The following is a 24,292-nucleotide window of genomic DNA, read 5'->3' as shown; positions in this document are numbered from 1 at the left end:
GGTAAGGCCATTAAATAAGCAATTAACCAAAATTTGCATTTTTTTGGAAGTGTCATCCACAAGCGGGATGAGGTTTCCAAAAGCAAAAAAAAATTCCAAGTTTTGCATTTGAGGTAATAACATGTCCCTGCTCATGTGTCAGAGTCACATGAGGAGGCATATTTTATTATTGTTTTCTTTATTTCCCTTTTTTAACAATGCTTCATCTTCCTGAGGCAGCTCCATGCCTCAGGAAGATTATGAAGCGCTCGCTCACGTGCATGCTTGAAGTTTGCACTTGGCCCACTCGCACTCCTCCCCCCACCTGCCTGGGAGGAGGTAGCGTACAGGGTGAGCTCCCATGATGTGGTGAGGCACGCATAGGTGCAGTGCTGAAAGCGCTTTAATGACCTCCTGCGATCAGAAGGGTGAGCACCGTGCTGGCGCCCCCACCATCCCCCACCACCCAACCGCCCCCCCCCCCCACCCCCCCCCCCCCCCCCCCCCCCCCCCCAACCCCTGCCCTCAAACCCCCGGACATCAGAGGTCTTAGAGTGTGAGTGGCAAATGTCAATGAGGTAGCATCCGGGATAGGGGGTGAGCCCTGGCTGCTTGGAATGAGTGCCTTGCAGCTCCAGGGTCACAAATTGCCTGAGCCCTCACGACTGGACTCGGACTCAGTACTGGACTCAGACTCACTATTGAGCTATCGTCTGTTGCCAGAGCAGCTGCGGCAACATCTTCTTCCTCCACTGCATCCCTACTTTCCAGCACCAGATTGTGGAGATCGCAGCATGCAACCAGTATCAGTGACACACGATCTGGGGTATATTGCAGTGCGCCCCCTGAATGGTCCAGGCATCAGAAACGCATCTTGAGAAGACCTATGGTTCTCTCCACCACAGCCCTTCTGGAGGCATGGCTCCTATTGTACGACTGCTCAGCTTCTGTTCTTGGCTGGCAGAGAGGCGTCATGAGCCACCTTCTGAGGGGATAGCCCTTGTCACCCAGCAGCCATCCATCCAGCCGAGCTGCAACACTGAAGAGCCCCAGCACCTGGGAGTGTCTCAGAATGTAAGCATCATGGGAGCTGCCTGGGTACCTTGCACAGACTTATAGAATCAGCATCCTGAGATCACACACTATCTGCAAGTTCATGGAGTGGAAGCCCTTCCTGTTGACGAAGGCACTGGGCTCCCCTGTTGGTGCCTTGATGGCCACATGTGTACAGTCTATTGCACCCTGGACACAGGGAAAGCCAGCAATCACTACAAAGCCCCTGGCTCTGGCTCGCTCTACCTGGCTGGCCTTGTCCATGCGGTAGTGAATGAAAGTCAATGCAAGCCTGAACAGAGCTTCTGTCGCCAGCTTGACACAACTATGGACAGCTGATTGGAAGACTCCACACAGATCCCCCACTGACCCTTGGAAGAAGCCGGAGGCATAGAAATTGAGGGCCACTGTGATCTTCAGTGCCACTGGCATGGGGTGTCCACCCACACAGTTGGAGTTGGACTCAGGGCCAATCATCTGAGAGATGGAGGTCACGCTTTCTCTTGAGAGGCGGAATCTCCTTCGGCATTGTACTTCGGAAATATTGAGGTAGCTGCATCGCCATCTGTAAATCCTGGCAGCAGGATAGTGGTGGCTTCTGCAGCCCCTTCTGCTTTGTACTTCCAGTTAGCCCTGCGCCCCTTGTGCCTGTGCCTGTCCTTCCACAGGTTGCTCCCCTGGAGGCTGAATATGGATTCCTGGCCTCCGCCCCCTTCTGTCCCTCTCTTTCTCCTCAGAGGAGGTGCCTCCAGCGGAGAGCACAATCCCCATTCCCAGGGTAAGGGAAGGCTGTCTGATACCTGCAAGGCCCCAAGTGCCTCCTCTGGATTCCTGAACGGAAGCTTGTTAGTTCTGTAAAAGCACATCTGAAGCAAAATGAAGTTGTCCTGTTCACAGAAGCAAGTAGCAGTAAATAATAAACTAAAGTTCTAAAAACTCACATTAGTGAGCCCACTCACCTCTCTTATCCCACCCCGGATGAGGTTTTTGAAAATGTGGCCTACCTGCCTGCCTGTTGTGCCCGTGCAATGTCCCAAAAATCACACAGGGCTACACAAAATCGAGTTCAACTGGTGCCTCAAGTCCTTAACTGGCCTGTTAATGAATGGTGGGCGTGCCTCCATCCTCATAGCATCCACCTTCTGAAATATCGTGATGGCGCACAGTGACGTCGGGACACAAGACTGACCTCATCAAACATCATTTTATGTGCCGGCATGCTGACTGTAAGATCCTGGCCGCTGCTTAGAAATCACTCAATTAATGTTGCAGATTGAATTTCAGCCGCAATTTGCAACACGCTATAAGCAATGGGATGGAAGTGAAATTTGAAAATAAGGGCTCTGGATGCTTTACTTTATCCGGAGATCAAATTGACCTGCGTATGATACAACTAGCAGATTAGGAACCAGTGACATAATCTAAATCAGGGATGGAGAGCAAATGCAGAATTAAATTTCACAATAGTCACTGCAGTATTAGAGTTGAAAGGGTTAATGTGTGGGACTGTGGAAACAGTACCGTCCACATGACGGTTTAAGAGACGCATGATCAAGAGTCAAGTGGGAGAATGCTTTTAGCTTAGACAGTGTAACACCTCTAGGCATGTATATCTGTATGTAGTTCTGTTATATCCAATAGACCAGTTATTGTTTAAACATTCCAATGTCTCAGCATTCATTCATCAGCCAGTCACAACCAGCATACAACAGTCATATAGAAAATTATTTAGATTTAAACCATGTAAATGAAGAACAATCTGCACGAAGAAACTCAGGTGCCCTCCTAAATGTTAAACTGATTGACTCCAAGAACAATGTCAACAGCAACCCCAAAGGTCAAACAATAACTTCAGCATTCATTGGGAAATAAATAATAAATGGAGTGCCTTCTCTGCATCAGTTAAGTCAATTAAAAATGTGAAATATATAAAAGCTGTATATTGAATTGCACATACCTAACTTCCTACACATATATATTAAATATGTTATATATTTTTGTATATATACATGTGATTGTTATATTTATATATGTACACACACACATACATATATTCATATATATACACAAACACATTCAGATTATCTTTTTGCACTATTACGAGTTTAGAATGAGGTTTTCATGTTTAAGAAGAATGCCACTGTAATTTACAGAAGTATGACACCTGCTGGACTGACCATGAAAAAGTATTAATATTTTTGTTGGAGATGGCAAAATATTCATGGGGCAGGGTTTTCCCCTCATTGATTGGGCACGGCGGGCAGGCCCGGGAGTGACTGCGAAACAGTCCGCCGCCCGCGATCGAGCCCCAACTGTGATTTCACGCCGGTTGGCCAATTAACGCTCAGTTAGTGTGAAACATACACTGAGAGCCTCACTCACTGAAAGCTCCCTGAAGTCACAGATCTGCCTCAGGGAGCTGAAGATTTTTTAAATGAAAAAGAAGAATCTACAATTAATACAAACATGTCCCCACATGTGACTCATTCACATGAAGAGGGACAAGTTAAAACTGAGTTTAAAAAAATGTTATTTTTTTTATTCGTTGTTGGAATAAATTGTTGCAGAATGCCCATGGATGCGGTTTCGTTAAAAAGGCAAAGGTTGGACAGGCAGTGAAAAATTCTACTAACTTAGCTGCTTAAGGGTCTTAATAGGTGTCTTAATTGTTGGTGGGTGCACTGCCAACTCTCACATGCGCCCACAGACTGAAATATCACACGAGTGTGTGATGACATTGAGATGCTCACCCGACGTCATCGCGCACTATTTCATGCTCGGGTGCATCAGGCACATGCCTGCACGCTGAGCTGAAAATCCTGGCCATGTGGAATTTTCCCAAGCTGTTTGAGGCAGTTTTGGAGGCAGGGATACTGGGAAAATTGGGAAGAAAATGGGGACAGTATCCTGATATCTTCCTATCTCCTTCTGTCTTTCATTTGATCTCAACCCATGCAGCAGCGATGGGAAGGCAATTAAAGTATTTAAGGAAGCAACGGAGAGAAATTTTGAAACTGCAATGACTATTTGTCAATTGTGGATGGGTAACACACAGCACCTATATCATGGCAGCTTAGAGGAGGCCAAGTAGGAAATCATTGAAGCCTGCAACTGATAAGCACTCAATACTATAAAGTGGGAAAATGGCAAGCCTGAGGTCAATCATACACAGAGACTTGCAATGGCAGGAGCAGGTCATTGAGGCTGATAATAATGATAATGGTCTTGGTAAAGAAATTGCTGGAAGTTCCTGCAGGACACTTTCACAGCTTATTGGGGCTACAGACCTTCCATTGTCTTCAGGAGTAGCTCCTCCAGGTCATCATAGCACAAATGTCCATGCAGCCACTGGGAAGAGCTGCTGGTGGCACTTTAAATCCTGTGTGCTCAATCGTGATCCCGACTCCTCATCCTGCCCACCATCCCTAATTTGACAGTGAGGCAGGCTTCCTATGGAAACCATATGGAAAGTTCAACCGGAAGGCTAATTTCTCACGTGTCCAGGGTTCTGAAACAGAAATTGATTATTATTGATGCACAAACTAAGGCTGCAAGATTCCCTGCTTCAACTTCCTTGTCCTTTCAACTGAGGACAAAACTCGATTGAGATGAGGCTAAATGAGGAAACAAAAATAGGGTGGCTGGAAATTACAACATTCAAATAACTATTTTAGACATTGATTTGTAAAACACTCCTTGTATTTATAAAATAAAATAAAGCAAATTACAGTTTTTAATCAAAGCTTCCAAATATATATTTTTTGGTATAATACAGACATTTATAAGTTCAGTAGTAGCTATGCTTAATTTGTTTAGTACTTGCTAAAGCTGAGAAACAAAACTAACGTCTGTGCTAATGATATAGGTGCTACGTGTCACCCATCCACAATTGACAAATAGTCATTGCAGATGCAAAATTTCTCTCCGTTGCCTCCTTAAATACTTTAATTGCCTTCCCATCGCTGCTGCATGGGTTGAGGTCAAATGAAAGACAGAAGGAGATGGGAAGATATCAGGATACTGTCCCCATTTTCTTCCCAATTTTCCTCGTATCCCTACCTCCAAAACTGCCTCAAACAACTTGGGAAAATTCCACATGGCCAGGATTTTCAGCTCAGCGTGCAGGCATGTGCCTGATGCACCCGAGCATGAAATAGCGCGCGATGACGTCGGGCGAGCATCTCAATGTCATCACACACTCGTGTGATATTTCAGTCGGTGGGCGCATGTGAGAGTTGGCAGTGCGCCCACCTACAATTAAGACACCTATTAAGACCCTTAAGCAGCTAATTAAGTAGAATTTTTCACTGCCCACCCAACCTTATGGTTGGCAGGCAGGCAAATAGGCCAGGTGGCCTTTGCTTTTTTAACGAAACCTCATCCATGGGCATCCTGCAACAATTTATTCCAACAATGAATAAAAAAAAATAACATTTTTTTAAACTCAGCTTTAACTTGTCCCTCTTCATGTGAATGAGTCACATGTGGGGACATGTTTATATTATATTGGTCTGTGTTGACTATTTAATGGGACCAATGTCCTGCTCCCCAAGGGCATCTGAGAAATATCCTAATCAATGTAGGGTTGGGCCATATTTTAAGCATGTGAGTTGGCCACCTGAAACAGGTAATAGGTTCCTAGCATACACTATAGAGGGGCCAAACATTTTTAAAACATTTTTACCTTAGGGAAATTGGCCTGACAGAGCAGGTGTTGGTTCTGCCTGCTCAGGTTTCTGAGGAATGGTTGTAGTTGAGCAAATGGCTGCCACTAAGAAGGGAAGGTTTTTTTCTTATGATTGATGTGGAGCCAGGAGGAGCAAGAAGTCAGGTTGATTTGGGTAGAATGCTTGGTCATCACAAAAATGGTCATGAGGCCGTGTGTTGGGGGTGGGAATTTCCATGTTGGGACTTTCCTTAAGCTTGTCCTCTGTAATCGCAGGTGACCTGGATTTTGGAACGAACTAATTCACAAGTCTGTTTAAAAGATTGATACTTGCTGTACAAATGGGCAGGAGAAGCAAGGATCTGGCAATCTGGCAACCTGGCTCACTACTCAATTTTTTTACCCCCACCCCCCCCAACCCCAACCAGCCTGAATAATACTGAAAAATGGGCACTAAGCCAGAGGAAAGTCTTACTTATCATTGTTAATATATTAGGATATGCACATGTATGTATATGTTACATAACCAATTATCAATCCTATTATATAGATCAGTTTCATTATTCTTGTGTATCTACCGTATTAGTTTATTGTTGATTTAAGTCCAAAATAAGCAGTCCTTTAAAATTGCTATTTCAGATTTGCAGCATTTTGCTGTTACTTAATAGTGTAATGCTTGTTTCAGAAATGTGCTTAATTTTATAATAATTTTAAAAGCTGTATTCATTCTGTTGAGTTGAATTACTCTGACCCTTCTTTTGAAACCAATGTTTGAACTCACATTTAGCTCAAAGAATGTTTTCCCTGTTTGCCTTTGAAACTAGACTCACCCTGATGAATATCTTCAAATTGCTTATGTTACACTAAAAGGAAAATCTCAGTAAAGTAGTTATATCATTGCAATGTATGGCAGGGTGCTTCACTTGGGAGTATTATATGATTTAGATTTTAAAGAGGAAAGAAGACACCCCTACATGAAATAACTAGCAAAACCAATGTTTAGCCTAATTTTATCTGAAATCTGTAAAGGATAGAAGTACATTAAAATCATTTTGTGGCGGCACTAAGTCTGGTACCAGAATGAGGATTATGCAGATTTTGTTTTTTCTTGTTGGTTTATTATAAACTGTCATGCACATGTACTGGAATGAGATAAATCTAAATGTGATTTTTAAAAAATTTGTTTCATTTTCACCAGAGTTTTCCTTTCTGTCTTGAGGGCACTGATTTATGCTAGTATACAGTGCCCTGAGTAGCAGCCATCCTTTGTTATCTTGCTGTGTTGGACATTCTTCTTGGAATAATCTAAACAGTGAGCAATAGCAGCTATCAGCTTTGAGGAGGCTTCACACAGGCACCTTATATAAGTAGCAGGATCTCTCATTGATTACCTGGGGCATTGAGGGCCATTTAAGCACCACTATCACCATCATAACTGGAGATTAGTTATATCAGCACAGAGCAGACATTGAACATGGAACTCTCCTAACCTGTGACTCATTTCCACATAAGGCAATGCATTTACCAATGCGGCTACAGGGGCAGTTACTTCCATTTTTTAAAAGCATAATATATGTGCCATAGAGCAGATTTATAAAGCAGAAAGCTGAATTTGCAGAGCCTGAGTTTCTGGCAAGATTTGGCCTTTAAAATGGGTGTCCCAGCATTTCTAGGGTGGCATCCATTTTTGACAGTTTAACCACCATAATGGCATTGATGTATTTTCTATCACAATCCAGGCGTTCTCTTTTATGCTTGCGCTGATGCTACTAGAGGATCGGTGAAGTAAATGCTACAGTGGGAGTATAGAATACCAGTGACTGCAACAAGGGTAATTAGGGATGGGCGATAAACGCTGGACTTACCAGTGATGACAGTGTCCCATGAACAAATAGAAACAGAACTAAAATTGGTGTCAGTATGAACGGAGACTTTAGGAAGTACCTGCAGCATGAAGAAATTGAGGAGTTTTAAAGGCTTTTTTTTTTACCTTGCATCTGTTTAGAGCTAACCTTAATGGTAAAAGTCTGAGAACCTGTGAGACCATTGGGATATTCTTCTTCTGAGCCACAGTAAGAGGTGCTGAGTACCAAGCATGGGTGCTCCTTTGTTTTAAAGATACTTTACAGAAATTTAAAGAAGAATAATGAAATAATTAGTCAATCATAAGGATACATTATTTAAGTTGGAAAGATTAGAAAGAATCAGGTTATATAAGCATTAGGCCCAGATTTTCACCACAATGGAAAACATCTCTGTCATGGTGAAAATCCCAGCAATGGCTGAAAATCCTAAGTCCTGTCCCCAAACACAGCATTTTCCATCTTCGTGGGGGTGGGGGCGGGACCAGAGTTGGGCCGATATTCATGTATGCATGATTCATGGAGGCAGTTGCCTATTTAAATCATCAACTGCCTCCATTGAAGTGGGATTTTGGAAGGACAGGAATGTGGAATCCAGCATGTGCTGATTAGAACAGGTAAAAAGACATCTGAGCTTAGTGGATGTATTTGGATAACCAGGAGAAGCAAGGTATGCTTTGGGGTTCTTAAAAGCGAACATGATTAGACCTTTTTTATGCACAAAATCATTGGAATGGACAAGCTGTCAAAAGAGCTGTTCAGCTGTCAAAGAACTGTTATAGAGTTGTCCCACTGTCAAGGAACAGTCCAGCTGTCAAATAACTGTTCAGCTGTCAAAGAAATGTAAAGGAGCTGTCCAGCTGTCAAACCTATTAAAGTTATCCAGGAAGTGTCAAAGCTGTCAAGGAACAGTTGAAGTATACTAGGTGAGTTAGCATGATGGGAGGGGGGGGTGGTGGGGGGGCATGGGCTGGCATAAGTTGGCACTAAGTTGGCATGAAGGTACTGGATCAATGGGGTTGGATAGAGGGGCATTATTTTGCCAAACAAGTATGAGGCCATGGGGTGAGTGGGGGAAAGGGGTTGGCATTGGGGTAAATGGGGAGTGGGTGGGGGTACAGGGGTTGGCAAAGGTTGGCATGGATGAGACATGGTAAATATGGGGGGTGAGAGCTGGAGGGATGTTGTTTTTATTTATTTATTTGTTTATGATTATTTAAACACAGTGCCTGAAACAGAGACAGTCCTTCTACCCAGCCCACCTCTGCACCCAGTAGCTTGCTCATTCATCGCGGGGATACCTGCCGCAACTCTTGTTTCAGCCTGCCCCGTCCAACTGAAAATCTGAACTTGCAGGCGAACATTTTTAACGTTCGGGTTTGCCGAGCTGGGTAATCTCCCCACTTGGTGAACCCGGCCCGGGGATGAAAATCTGGGCCCTAGTTACATAAGCATAGCACTGGTTATATGTTTGATGATACTTTTTACAGAACATCATCAATCTCTGAAATACGTTGCTGGCAGGTGCAATGATTGTACGTTCATTATGAGCACTCAGAAGTGAGCTGAATAGGTTCCTGATACTGGCCAACATAATCATGAACAGAACATAGGTGATTATTAAGGATTGTGTCACCCAGTCAGTGTGGTTCCCTGGAAATTGTTTTATCACTTTGAAGGTTATAGTGTTTTTTCCCTAAACTGGCCTGAGGTGACCGTATAGCTGTGGGGAAGAAATGCGAGTGATGGCTATTGCAGGCATTGGATACCCTTCACTATGTCCTGATGAAGTCTTCGTAGGGTAACTATATGTATTTATTAACTACAAGAGCTATGTACATATACACAGTAAAGGGTTCAAGCTAGAAGCTATCTCATGCTTGCTTGTGCAAATGGCTCTGTCCAACACCAGACTGACTCCTAGATGTGGGTCATGTGTTCTCTTACATCACTGTGTGGGCGGTACTGTACTCAGTCCCATGTTAACCCTATATGTGCCAGACCCTTATGCTACACATCCACAAGTCTTTATCCAATGTATTTTAAGTTATTCTAGTTTACCCCATGTACTTACATTGTTATTACTACCCCATCTCCCCACTTCATATGCTCATAGGCCTTATAACTCTTCCATAAGTCATTCTCACTACTGTCAGAGGAGTGGTAGGCTTTGTTGTTGCAGGTAAACTCTATTGATTTGGAGATTGTTCTGGCATCTAGGTATCTTTTTATCCTCTTTTCCATTCCTTGGTATTGAACCATTCTTTGTCAATTTGGCAGTTGTGATGATAGATAGTTGTTGATTTATCCCATTTTTTCTGGGGTTGATGAACACTGTGTTCATCCCCATAGTGTTTTATTCCTCTTCTTTTGTCATGCGGCTTGCCACAATGCATATGGAAGCTCATGTTTCAACATTGGAGCCTTCATTCCTACTTGTTTCACAATTTTAGCAACATTTTTGATTACTTCTTTTCCAGTTGTTTTTCAAACTTGTGAATCTTTTCATCCAGCTCCACAACAACTCTGGTAAATTGAGTTGATTTTATTTCGGAGTTATCTGCAGGAATCTTGTATAAGATTAACAACTTCGTCTGGGCATCCAGCTTTTTTTGGAAACTTTCTCCTGCTCCTTAGACTCTTCCAATTCATTCATTGGATTTTCAATCTATTCCATAGAATTTACCTTTCTGCTTTAAAAGTCTGGATTTGCTCTTCCATACTGCACATCTTATCTTTAATATTGTTCAGATTGGACCAAAGTTCAAGAAGTTCATCAGGTTTGGTTGTTAATTCTGCTTTTAAGCAATTCTTCTGATTCATTATGATTTAAACTTTTTGTCAGGTCAGAATGCTTCTTTGAATTTGCCTGTATTCTTGCAGGATTTTAAGTTTTCTCTGCGTTTTTTGCAAGGTTTTGGATTTTTCCATTTGCTGCCACCATGTTGTAGCATGTTGGATACCGTTTGGTAGGTCTACTGAAGTCTTCTAAGTCTTAAGTAGGTTAACCGCATGTATTTTTTAACTAAAAGGACTATGTACATATATACAGCTAAGGGTTCAAACTAGGGGCTATTTCCATTGTCACTACTCACTGGGGATAGTGCGCTGTAACATCAAGCCCCACTGTTCCCTGAGCCACGACAAATGTGAAAAAGTTTGATCAAACCACCAAATTGCCCCAATTCTACCTAACTGTTTAATTTAGGTTAACAGAATACGAGCACCAGGTTTGTAAACTTAATAAGTAAATAAATGTTTATTGAGCAAACTATTGGTAACCAATGGCAAAATGAATAAATATGAACTGCTAATTTCTAACACTATAACTTAAACTCTACCCCTCTTAAATCCCTTAACACACACACACACAGACATACACACAAACACACAAATACGACACACACACACACACAAGACACATAAGACACACAAAACATGGATTTTAAGGGTGGGATAAAACAGTTTAGTAGCACCAATCCAGGGTACAGGATTCAGTGAGTTGATTTTGAATGATGTCTTCCAAATTCCTTTCAGTTCTTGTTGATAACATGAGGTTCCAGCACTTTCAATATTTAGTTCATTGGTTGAGAACTTGCTTTTCGATGTCTCTAACAGTGGTTTTCTCCTTTTCATTTTTAAAGGAGTTTCCTCACAGAAAGAGCAGGTTATAGAGATATGAGAAGAAAAAAAAGCAGTTAGCTATTACTGTGGAATTACTGGAATCTTCCACACACAGGAGAAAGAGGTTTTAGGTCTTGTTCTTTTCAGGCTAGGAGCTATTCTGCCCTGCTCTCAAACAAAACCCGGTCATCTGGTCAGTAGCCAATTAAAATGCTGTTGTCAGGCAACTCCCTTGGTCCAGGACTCCTTTCTCGCTCCATTCCAGGACTGCAACATTGTATATATCTCTCATCCTATTCCAGTGGACATGTCTTTCAACCTACAATCATTGTAATTCTAATCCACAGTCCAACAGGCTCTGTTGTTGAGTCTAAGAGAAATGAAAATATATGTTCCCTACACCATTTCCTACTTATGCACTAGACTGATCCCTAGGTGCAGGTCATGTGTTTTCTTACATCCCTGTGTGAGTGGTACTGTACTCAATCCCATGTAAATCCTATATGTGCCAGACCCTTATACTACAATGGTCTGCAAAACTTATACCAAGCTTGTATATGACAAGCCTGTTTGGCCAGTTAGTCTTACCCTTCATTTAATGCTTCCAGTTTTAATGGAACAGAAGGAGCTTCATAGGATGGAAGAAAGGAAAGAACCAACATATAAGGAGGACACATTCTTCAAGATATTCACTTCATATAATTTATAAACCACGCCAAATCATCTGTCTGGACAGATCTGCCCAGAGCTGTGAAGATGTGTAAACTACAACCTGCCCTGTAGCCCCTGGTGAAAATTGTGTAAGCCAGGTTTTGGGGGCAGGACATCCAGAATCAGGGCTCTGACGCCATTTTGGCAAAGCTTTCCACCCCTGTGAAAATTCGGGCCTCTATCTGGAAATTAATTCCAAATACTGTTAATTTCTTATCCTACCCTCACAATGTAGTTTAAAGTGATTTCCAGGTTTATCTTTCTATACTGTTCACTATCTTATGTACCATGACAAGGCTTTAAAACCCCATTTTTTCCAGTTTTTCTTTAAAGCTCAGACCTTTGCCAATGAAGATAAGCTGCCAACACTACTATCTAAAATGAAGCATTTCTATCCTTCCTGTTCACAAGCACAACCTACATGAGTTTTTGTCACACTTCTTTGAAAACCTCTGATGTAGCCTTGATCTTCTGCAGTCTCTTCCTATTGCTTTTGATTGACCAGATAGTCAGTGATAAGAGTTTTTAGGGTTTCAGTAGGAAAAAAGCAAAATTTGAAGATGCCACAGACTGGAACAAGCCACAATTATTAGTAACAATTGCCATTTTTCAAAAAAATTATTTTAGAAATTATCTTCATATTTGGTTCACATTTTATACAATGGTGCCACAGGTTATGTTCTCATACACGACAGTGAAGTACGCTACAAGCCCCAAATTTACCTTTCAATTGTAATTATGTCTGTAAATTGTATAAGATCAGATCTGTTTATCAATGTTATAATTTCTAACGCTAAGCCTTTCTGTTTTTTTTCCTTTAGATAGAGGTGGTTGCTTGCCTACATTGTCTCTTTGGATACTTTTTATTTATATAGAAGCAACAATCAGATTTAAGGATTTAAGAAATTTTAATGTAGATCTTTGTCGCCCATTTGCAGCACACTGGTAAGTCAGTGCATCTAATAAATTTTGGAATTTATTAGATGCTTGGAACTTTGGAACGTAAATTTGGTTTCAAATTTATGTATTATTTCTGCTGATTTCATCCTTCTACACAGCTGTTCTTGGCACTATAAAGGAGTGAACAATTGTGGCCTGACGATTTCTCTGTGGATTTATCAGATGACAGGAGCTGGGGCTTATACAACAGTTCAGCTCTGCTTTGGCAATATAGGCCTGGAATTTGTGGGGATTTTGATGGTAAACTGACAGAATTTGCTCGCATTGCCCCTCTGAATTTAACCACAACTTTGGGATGCAATGCAAGTGCAAAATAAGGGGGAAATCCTGAAGTTGAGGTCTGTCATTTATTGCTCACCCACAGACTGCACTCTGAACCCCCCTCCCCTCCCCGAGCCACAATCTACAAAATCAATTGATCTAACAAGATCTTCACCTTTTCCACTCTCATATCACTGTTAGAAATCCCATAAAAAGTTAAGCCTTGTTCAATGAGATGGGTTTTAGTGACAATCTGAATAATAACTGAACAACCAATATGCCCTAAAAACTAATTTCGTACTTGTGGATTGTTGTCAAATTTCTCCATTATGATTAGTTACTAGATTTTTAAAATTCCATTTTTCAAGTTTTTTAATGCCTTTTTCAGTTATTTCAGCTCCCACCTTCTTTACACTATGTGTGTTCCAATATTTATTTCAAGCTTTGCAAAATTTTTAAAATGTTGTTTGATTATTAGTGCTTTTCATATCCTGGTTGGCTGTCTGTGAGAATTCTGAAATGTGATTGACTCCTTGAACAACTTGAGGGCATCACTGCAGCACTACAATGGGAATTCCCATTAAACTATGCTGCAATTAGTTATGCATCAAGAGAGTTAATATTCTCATCACAGAGATCATTAAATATATCAGTGCAACTTTCTTTGAGATCAGCAGCAAGTGATCTTCACTTATGATTACAAAATCTGGACCATTGTTTTCAGTAGCTGATACTGCACAATTCCTCCTTTAACCCATGTTGGTTAATCACGGTCAATGTTTGCATATTTAAAATAGAAAATTCCAAATGACTGTTCACTGAGGATTATGGTATAATTTGTGTTAAAAGCTGAAACCTAGGGCTGAATATTACGGCGATGCAGATGGCTTGCTGCAATCACCCCTGGTATGCGTGTTGGCCTGCCCTGCAACCATAATGTGCTGCAAATGGGCTAAACAAGGGCCAAGTGGGACTTGCACTCCTCACTGGGAGGAAGTACTACCCTCAGGAGCTTGCTGGCCAATCTGATTAGCTGGCAGGTCCATGAATCCTGGCAGTGTTGTATTAGTGGGTGTTGTCGGGACTGTAAGAGGAGGGGGAAGAAGGCCCATGGGTCTCTGGAAATGGGTAAGTCTGGACAAGACTTAACTTTCTGAACCAAGTTTACAAAGTCATTACAAAGTATTTACAGCACAGAAACTGGCCACTTAGCCTAGCAGGTCCTTGCGGGTATTTATGCTCCACATAAGACTCCTCTCATCTTTCTTCATCAAATCGAATCAAGGTTTACTTCTACTTTCTTCCTCACATACTTATCTAGCTTCCCCTTGAATGCCTCTATGCTTTTTTATCTTAACTTCTCTGTGATGCAGCCAGTTCCACATTTGAACTACTTTCTGGGTAAAGAAGTTTCTTGTGACTTCTCAATTGGATTTATTAGTGATTATACTGTACTGGTTCCAGTACCCTTGCAAGTGGAAATATCTGGCAGAATTTTCTGTGCCCTCTGGCATCGGGCATCACGGCAGGCTTAAGTGGACAATATGGCGGTAAGGCCAAAAATCAGTTTCACAACATTGTGAAACATGTTAGCAACCGTCCGCTCCGCCCATCAGTGGTGGGCTGTGTTTCCCACCACCAAACGTCAGGAACTTCATTGTGATACATCTGCATATCATTATAAGCCCAGCTCGCCGGAATCATCCCCCAACACTGGATCATCCGATCATCACGCTCATTTCACAACTGAACACAAGCGACGTGCACCTGGCAAACTGCACTTGGCTCAGGACTTTGAGGCTTGTTTGCCTATGTTGCTTCAGACAGCACTCACAGTCATCAGCAGGCAGCACCACATCACTTTTAGGGCGGCTCATGGGCAGCTCTCTACTTATGAGACCAACACCCAGAAGGAAGTTCCAGTAGTATGGGTACCAGCTGGAACCAATTCTGAATGGCGAAGTGAGAACAATTCAGAACTGGTGCTACAGTAGAAATTGCCAGTTAATGCTAGTAATGGTACCAGTAAGCTGGATGGTGATGCCAGTAATGCTGATGATATAGATACTACCGGTCTGAACTGGTTATTTTTCCAATTTATCCGCTGTGCTTTATATTGCACTTGCATTTATTGCTTGCATGTATTTATTTATCTCATTTATTGCTGGTGAGCATCAACTGATGTCAATAACTCCCCCTTCCAATGTGTATTTGTTTGGATGGAAATGCTCAAGATTACTAAGTGTGATACTGCAGATTTGCAGGTCAGCCAAAACACTCAATAAAAAGTTTGCATAAAAACTGTGCAAATTTTATTGTGATAAATGCCAAGCGGACAAAATTAAAATTCCTCACTTGATCACAGGCCAAAAAAAAAACTCAAAATGAAGGTTTCAGTAAGGGGTCAACAACATTATTCCTGGAAAAGAAGTGAGATAGCATAAATAACTCATGTACATTATCAAAATTCGGATTGATTTCAGGCCAAATTTGCTCACATTGGGCAGAATTTTCCGTTTGTCGGGCAGGCGGGTTTGACCCAATCGCGGGCGGGCACGGAGCCGATCGCTGCCAGTGATTTGGGCTGCATTGCCATTTTACGTGGGCGGGCCAATTAAGGCCCACCCAGCGTGATGTCCACCGGGAAGCATTATGCACTCCCTGTGCGGGTTGGGGGGAGGGAAGCCCTAAAATCGAGAGTGCGCTTTTTCGTGCATGTGCACAAAAGAGCGCACCCATCTCCCTGAGGCTTAGTGCAGCCTCAGGGAGATCACCTCGACTTTTAAAAATATTAAAAATAGAGAAAAGAAAAATCCCTTACATGTCCCCTCATGTGACAATGTCACATGAATTGGGACATATTCATAATCTCCATAACAACTTTATTACAATTTTAAAAACCCTACATGAAACCTCATCCTGCTGTTGGATGAGGTTTCATGCTTTTTATGGTTGCCACCAGGGCTCCTGGTGGACCTGCCAACCTTCAGGTTGGACGGGCAGGTCCTTTAATTGCTTACTTGATCCTGTCAATGGCCTCAAGTGGCCATTGTCAGATTGGTGGGCCTGCAGCTGATTTTGCTGCGCCCCCGCCTTCCTGAAAATTTAAATGGGACGGGGTGATGTCGGAGGTTCTGTCCGATGTCATCCCGCGTCATTTTATGTATCGGCTAGCGGGCCCCACCCCCGCTTGCCAACGGTAAAATTCTGCCTATTATTTTCCCTGTTATATAACCAATCAGTTTGCTTTACACCTTTGAGACCTCATCCTCGCTCAACTCCCTCCTTTTTCAAATGATGAGTGAAACATGCTGCAGATGGAGAAGGAAGAGGGAAAACATAAGCATTGATTTATTGAAACCATTAAAGTTAATCAAATAGTGAAAAACAATTAAACATAAAAAATGAAAAAAATAACTGTCGCTCAGAGAGCTCTAGACCTCCCTGCATTGAACCTGTCAGGGGGAAAAAGGAACATATCAGTGTTCTGCATGTAAGATCTATAATACAGACTAAATTATAGTGCATATATAGACTGCATGAATGAAGATGATATGTATATATATATATATATATAGATGTGTGTGTGTATATATCAGCCCCTGAGATATCCAGCACTTTTAAAGATGCTTTGTGTGCGAATTGGCATAGTTTTTATCTGGAACATTCAGAAAACCATACCTTCTCATCTATTGGAGTGTAAAGCACCTCTGCATGTCTGCTTACCTGAACTGCATGAATAAATGCATGTGCAACTTCTATCTGCAACAGAAAGAGTAATAATTAAGCTTATAATGACTGCTCAGCAGTAAGATAGCTGTTGCTTAAGGGTTGCAGTTACATAGACGCATATTACTCTGCATGCGGATGCTGAAAAATTGGTCCTGGAGCCTGCACTTGAGCCTTGATAGCTCGAATGCCAACCTTTCCTAGAGGCCTTGACTGATCCCGGAAAACTCCTCCAGTTTCTGCTCCAGGGCTACCTTCTCTGCCTTCAGCTTCTGAATGGTCAGTAGCTTTTCCTGGTTCTGGGCGGGCTCTGCACAATCCTCCAGCTGCCCTGGAAGTACTAGCTTTATTATTCTTGGTCGCTAGATGTTGGGACATCACGCTTCTCAGCTTCTTGTGTTGACCAGCATATGTTCAGGCAATCATATCTTTCTATCAGGAAAAAGGAATTAGATGTTAACAAGGTTGTTGGCATTTTTGGCGTGACCAGGCATACAAGTTCCGTGCGCTATTTGCTTTTAGGCACATAATTGTTCATGCAGGCCTGTGAGAATACAATATTAGCAAAGACGATGAAGCACATTGAGTAGAGAGCTGCACATGTACTCTGGTCACGGTAGCATCTTCCAATGCCCTCTTCACTTGAAGGGTTGTGAGGAGTACATTGTCGACACTGGTGTCACTTCTACTGTAGTGTCCCAAACATTTGGGATTTTCACATGTGTTGATTCCTTCCACTCCTTGAGGCCTCCATGGGACTCTGCAAGTGAAGAAAGAAAACTCCAACATGTCTCAAAGAGACACTTAATTTGCCATGGCCATGAGCACTAAGTTTCAGCTTTTTCATTGAGATTTATCTCTAAACAAAAGGATCTGTGCCTTATAAAAGACACCATCCTGCAACCGGTTCTCCTTCCCCAAATCTTAGTCAATCGAGCTGCTGATGCTCGCCTGGGTGACAGAGGATGGCTTGAGACAGAGAAGATTGGAAGAGGGCTCCGAGGGATGACAGAGGGTGGGGTCCTGGCATGGAAGTGAGCAGTGGGAAAGGATGGGGTCTTGGGTGTATTGGCGATGGTGGATTCAGACATTGTGGATAAATAAAATGTGTGCATAGAGGGTGAGGTCAGTACTGTCTACATGTAGGAACCTAGGAACATTGGACTTAGGAGCAGGACTAGGCCATTCAGCCCTTTGAGCCTGCTTTGCCATTCAGTAAAATCATGGCTGATCTGGTGGTCTCAACTCCACTTTGCCGTCTGCCCCCATATACCTCGACCCTTGTCTATCAAAAATCCGTCTAACTCAGCCTTGAATATATTGAATGACTCCACTGCTTTCTGGGGAAGAGAGATCCACCGAGTAATGACTCTCCGAGAGAAAAAATCCTTCTCACCTCCATATTAAATGGTAGACCGCTTATTCTTAAACTATGTCCCTAGTTCTAGTCTTTCCCACAAGTGGAAACATCCTTCCTGTATTTACCCTATCAAGCTGCCTCAGGTCTTATATGTCTCAATAAAATCACCTCTCATTCTTCTAAACATGTGGGTCCTGTGGGTCAAACTCAGGGTGCTGGCTGGCAGAGGGAATGTTCACAGTCACAGGGAGGAGTTCCATTTATTGGCGGGGGGGGTGCTGTTCTAGTCTGAGGTAGGGACATTCAAAGGTCTCATTGGGCAGGTCACGGGATACGACGATGCAGGGAAGGTCAAAGAACAGAGGAAGAATCTCAGTGAGCATGGGGGGTAGGCTCAACGGGGAGAGATGGCATGTCCACTTCCATGATGACAGGATCCAGAGGGAAGGCACACTGATGTTGGGAGGGTCAAAGGTGATGGGAACAAAGTCAAAGGTGACAGGGGTGCGGGGGGGCGTGCACATGCATCACCCTCCCTGCATCATCTTTAGAGTTTCTGAGAGGTGGAGGGTCACAGGTTGCAAAGTGAGTGTCACTCATACACTGTAGCTGGCCATTTTCAAAAACTCATTTCTAACTGTCAGGCATGCAGATCCAAGCAGGAGGAGGCCAATGTGAGGTGGGTGGAGTTTTGGGTGTAGATAATGGGAGGAGTGGGAAAATCTCACTGCCCAGCAGCTATAAGGGTGAACTCATGGAAACACAGGTTCTCAAGACACTTTATGCCTTTTTCACACAGTTCACTTGGTCGAGAACCTATGGGTCTCATACACCCAAATTTCCTACAAATTCAGGAGCAGGATGAGAGGATGTGACAAAGGAGCGTGCTCACCACTCAGTAGCTGAGGCCTCAAGGCCAGCAGCAGGCTGCGCCAAAGAGGGAGGCTGGTCAGGAGGCAGTCATCCAGGGAAGGCATCAGAGAAGAAGGTCACTTTACAGGCAGTGTGTGACATTTCACATGCTGCCACAGATTGGTGCGCCAAGAGATGACCAATGCCCTCTTCCATCATGCCATTGAGTTCATCATGTGGAATCATCTGAAGTACATGATTTAAATTGTATTTTCTGATGGTTCCCAGTGCAGGGCAATTATCCAGAGGAAGTTAGCATTACCTGAGAACTTCCAAGGGGGATTCCCCAGCATATCTGGGGGGGCTCGGAAGTTACGGGCCCAATTATGCACACATGAACAATGTGAAAACAATATATTGTGCAATATTTAGTGACAAAGCGAATTTTGTATAAACATCCGTGTCACATTTGTGCTCTTATAAATTCTTAAGTTTTGTTTTCCTACCACCAATCTGGTCCAAACCAGGATGCTGAGATTGCAAGGGGCTGTGAGCACCTCCAGCAGTGACTGCTACATGGCCAGCGTTGGCGAGGAGATTGTACCACATGTGCAGTCCAACTGCTGCGCGGTCCAGTAAAGTGGTTGCAGACTCGCAGTCTGTACCAGGGTGGTGGGGAGTAAGGTCTGGAGGGCTTGTGACACCACATTGCTTGCATGGGCAGGCAGGCTAGTAGCCCGACCCCTATCATTTCACTGTGGCTGCACCTGATGTTTCTCATTTGCAGAGGGTTGGTCAGTTTATACAGGTGTCCCTACTGCATGGCCACTCTCCTACCCTACCCCCCCAACTCGATTATTTGTGTGCGGGAGCCAACCCCAGGGCAGCATTTGCCCCCAGACAGCACCCCCCAGAAAACAGCCAACAGAGCAACAGGTAACCCTGGTGAGCTGTGGAAAACAGTACTGCTCACTCACCTCAGTTCCCCCAAAATGAAGACCGCCAAGTGCACTTTGCCTGTGTGCTGTTGTGAAGCACATTGACGTGCTTTCCTGCCAACATGGACGGGTGATCCAGCGGGGCTCCAGAGACTGGCAGGATGGCCTTTTAATGGGATGCTGGTGTATTGCAATGAGCTCCCCACCAACCATTGGCAGGAAACGTGGCCCGCCATTGGCAGGTTGAGCAGATGATTGCAATCTGTCTTCCTGCCGTCGTTAACCAGATCGCGCCATATTGTCCATGTCTGCCACCTATTACGCCCACTGCCAGCAGGCGCGGAAAATTCTGCCCTATGTCTTGCTATGAACTTGACAGCAGCTGAGGTGGAGACAAGTTGTTGAATGTGATGGTCCATTGCCTGCTATGATTTTCGACTGCATCCTCTGGAGGGCTCGGGCCTTGAGGGCTCTGTCCTACTGGGGGTGTCCTGCATGCGTGCAGGGGCAATCTCCTCGGGAACACCTGCTGGAGACAATGGCAGAGAGTAAGATGAGAGGTTACTCACTCTGGGGGTGTTCTGAGAGGAAGCTTCCAACAGGCTTCATGTGACTGTGACCAGAGGCCCTTCATCAACTTGAAGCTCAGTGGGGGGCCTGATCTCCAACACTCCTCCGAGTGTCTGGGATCTCAGCTGTCACAACCTCTCTCAGCTGCTGGACTGTGTCTGTACTGTCCTGTCCAGAATGTGACCCCGATTCTAAATTTCATCCCTCCCTGACCCAGGTGGTGTACCTGAGCTGTTAGAGGATGTGGGAGAGGAAGGTGCAGAATGCATCCTCTGGGTCACTGGTGGCATTGTGCACAGAGATTGAGTCTTTGGTGCCCTGGAGTGTCTGAGGCCCAGGGTCTTGATTGTGGGCACCTGTATAGGATAATAAAAAGAAACATATTAAGCTTCCACAGAGTCTATGAGCACAGTACGATGCCTCATGTGATCCTGAGTGCCCATTATAGCAGTGCCAGGTTGGATGTATTCTCATCTGCAGCCTTGTCACTTCAGCTTCCTCGTTACCCAGCAATCTGGAGGGCTTCTTCCTCAGCAGGGGTGGGAACCTTGAGATCAGGCACTCCTCTGCCTGTCTTCGCCTTTTCCTTTAGATAATGGGTCTGCTTGTCCTGCAGGAGAAGGTAGATTTAGCGACTTGACAAATGTCAACTGACCCCCTTGTTTGCATGTATCCCCATCACGTCTACTGGTCTGTCGATGTGCTAGTTTGTATCCAACCGGTCACTCAAGCCAAACTATCAGTGACTTTGGCTTCAAGTGCCAAGTGGTCCTGAGGCTGATCACACATTCACCCACCTAGCCCAGCTTCACACTTGCACAAATATAGCTTGATGTTTGTATGAAAGACAATCTCATGCCACTATGTCATTTACCCAGGCGATCAAAGGAGGTCATTGACACTTTTCCGGCACTGCAACTATGATCTTGGGCAGACCCCAAGTTTGCTAACCTCCTCAGAGATCTCCATCTAGTCCACCTTAGGGAGGGACTCTTGTTGCCATTGCTGAGGAAGAGCACGTCCTGCCATTCCCTGATGGCCTCGAGGAGAAACCTGTGTCGCTGAAACATTGAGCCAGTCTATGTTTTTGCTCTGACATTTCAAATTATACTTGTAAAGGTTTTGGATTTGATGGGGGGGTGGTGGTCCCAGGACAGTAAATTTTAATGAGGGGGAAGTGATAGGGAATAAGTTTGGGAGGGGGCGCTGAGGTTTATGTATGCTTGCAAAGCAAATTGACCAAACTACAGAATGAACATGGGGTGAACATGGAACCTATGGCCTTGATGCAGAGCCTCCATGCTTGCCCAGGTGGCTCTTTTATAACCTGCTCGAACCTGCTGAACTGTCAGCTGATGGGGGATCCTCCAATGGAAAACTTGCCTCCACCATACATTTGCAGGTATTTCATGTGCCTGCTGCCGCCCCTTTAAATTTTCATATGAATTGCATGGGCACCAGCTCCGGGCACAAAAGCAGAAGTGACACCCTTTCCAGGTCCCACCATCACTGATTAAGCTCTGCCCTCTATATTTTTTTCTTAATGGCAACCAGGACTGCTCATAGTACATCTAGCGTGGTCTAACCAAAGTTCTAAACAAGCTTAATATAACTTGTCTGCTTGATCTATCCCTCCAAATGTATTGCTGAGTTATGGCCTTATATTAACTTGTGTTGCTATTTTTAGTGATTTGTGTATCAGTACTCCCATATCCCTCTGTTCTTGTACCTCGCTTCAACACTTACTTTCCGAGGCGTATGTGGCCTCTTTATTCTTCCTACCATAATATATAAATTCACACAACTATATTGAAGTTCATTTGCTAATTATATGCCAATTCTGCTATGTACTCCTTTATTTTGTTGCAGTCCCCTGTATTGAACTATACCCTAAATTCGATGTCAGTGGCACATTGTGAAATTGTTCTTCTGATTCCCGAGTTCACATTGTATGTGTAAATGTGAACAACACCAATTCTTTTGGAACACCATGTCCCACCATTTGTCAACCAGAGGAACTCTTACCCTGTTTTCTGTTTTGTAGCTAGCTTGCTGTCATTCTTAATCCTTGAGTCCCCTGAGTTATAAGAATGCTATGTACCTTATCAAAGACTTTTTGGGAATCCAAATGTATTGTGTCTAGTAAATTACCCTTATCTATCTTTTCTTTCACTTTTTCAAAGAATTCATTAAGGTTGGTCAAAAATGACCTTCCTTTTTGGAATTGGTGCTGGCTACTCCTTATTCTATTTTCCATTGCTGGATATTTTTCTATTGCATACTTGACCAAGAACTCCATTATTTTCCCTATCACCAATGTTAGGCTATTTTGTTTATTGCTCCCTTGGTGTGCTTGATATCCTTTTATATGTAGGAATCACATTAACTGTCTACTAGTCCTCTAATACTACTTGCTCTTCTACAGTCACTTCAAACCATTTCAATGATGGACAAGTACCCCTTTCATTGCCTCAATTACTTTCTTCACCCATTTTTAAGTCAATCACATCCATGTATCTCTATGTCTGCTCCGCCTACTGTCTTAAAGGAAATGGGACAACTTCAGAGCATTGACTACATTTTCCTCATCTTGCCAAACTGAGACCAATGTGCAGCATTCTTTTTCAGGTATTTGAGGACTGGGTGAGATGGAGCTCCTCAGGAACATCAAGGGTGAGGGGCAAAAAAGAGATTAAACCCATTCAGCAAGTATCCTAGTACTCCATGTGCCCAGGTTATCAATAGAAGCAGGCACTTATAAAAAAAATAAAGCCCTCTTTACTGTACCAGCTTGACTGTTTAACAGATAAAATTACATGAAACTCTACAGATGAGTTTTGTAATTGGGATTATTTAAAAAATGAATTGGCCTAAAACTAAATTCATTACCTGCAGCCCTTGCAGGCGATTAATAATTTCTGCTACTTATCTTTACATTATACATCCTGCTTAATATTAAAAATATTTAAATGCATTTATAATTTGAGCTAATTTAACTTAATGTCTACTTTGAAAAATAGATCTGTTTTAGCACTATCACTAAGGTAACATTTTCAGCTGCAGGCAGAATGACAAAGCTCTCCAGTGGTTTAAATGAGCCATGAAGTGAGCCTATTAAAGATGATCTTGCAACATTTTGCTGTTTCTTATTGCCTGCTTCTCTTTGGATCACTCTAATCTTTCCAGAGAGAAGCAGGTGGACCATGCAAACAGCTTCATCAGGATAGCAGACTTCTCCATGGTGCAAGGTGTCATCGAATGCACATACATTGCTTTGTGAGCGCTCCATGTAGATTCAGAGATCTACTGCAACCTCAAAAAGCTCTGTCCCTCATTGTCCAAATGGTATGTGACTCCACTCAGCATATCTTGCTTATCAATGCCTGGTTTCCTGGCAGCAATCATGATGCTGTTATTCTGCATCAGTCTGCTATGCCATCAGCATCTGAACCACCATGAAAGACCAGAGGCTAGCTATTAGGTGACAAGTACTAAGCATTGTCCACATGGCAATGACTGCCAAACAATACTTACACACATTGGCAGAATGCATAAAGGGAGAGCCATGCTGCCACTTGAAATGCCATTCAGCAGACTATTGGGGTCCTTCAGCATTCATTCCACTGCACCAGAGCCTCCTGCACAACCTCATTCCCGCCCCCCCTCCACCCCACCTCCCGAGGGCCATGCTTGTCACCAGGTGTATGACAAGCAGCTGCAGAGGAGG

The 24,292-nt window shown here is 43.3% G+C and overlaps 1 protein-coding gene across 5 annotated transcripts in view; it reads left to right on the top strand.

The window, feature by feature from the left end:
- Positions 1-24,292, top strand: part of LOC121277628 (macoilin-like) — a 232,244-nt gene that overhangs the window by 149,367 nt on the left and 58,585 nt on the right. For all 5 annotated transcript variants that reach the window (XM_041187198.1, XM_041187196.1, XM_041187194.1 and 2 more), the window contains one exon: positions 12,717-12,840. In XM_041187198.1, coding sequence (XP_041043132.1) covers positions 12,717-12,840 — 124 coding nt within the window. The remainder of the gene's footprint in view (positions 1-12,716; positions 12,841-24,292) is intronic.

Source organism: Carcharodon carcharias, chromosome 5, assembly GCF_017639515.1.
Source record: "Carcharodon carcharias isolate sCarCar2 chromosome 5, sCarCar2.pri, whole genome shotgun sequence".
NCBI lineage: Eukaryota > Metazoa > Chordata > Chondrichthyes > Lamniformes > Lamnidae > Carcharodon > Carcharodon carcharias.
This window is presented reverse-complemented; position numbering and strand designations above follow the sequence as displayed.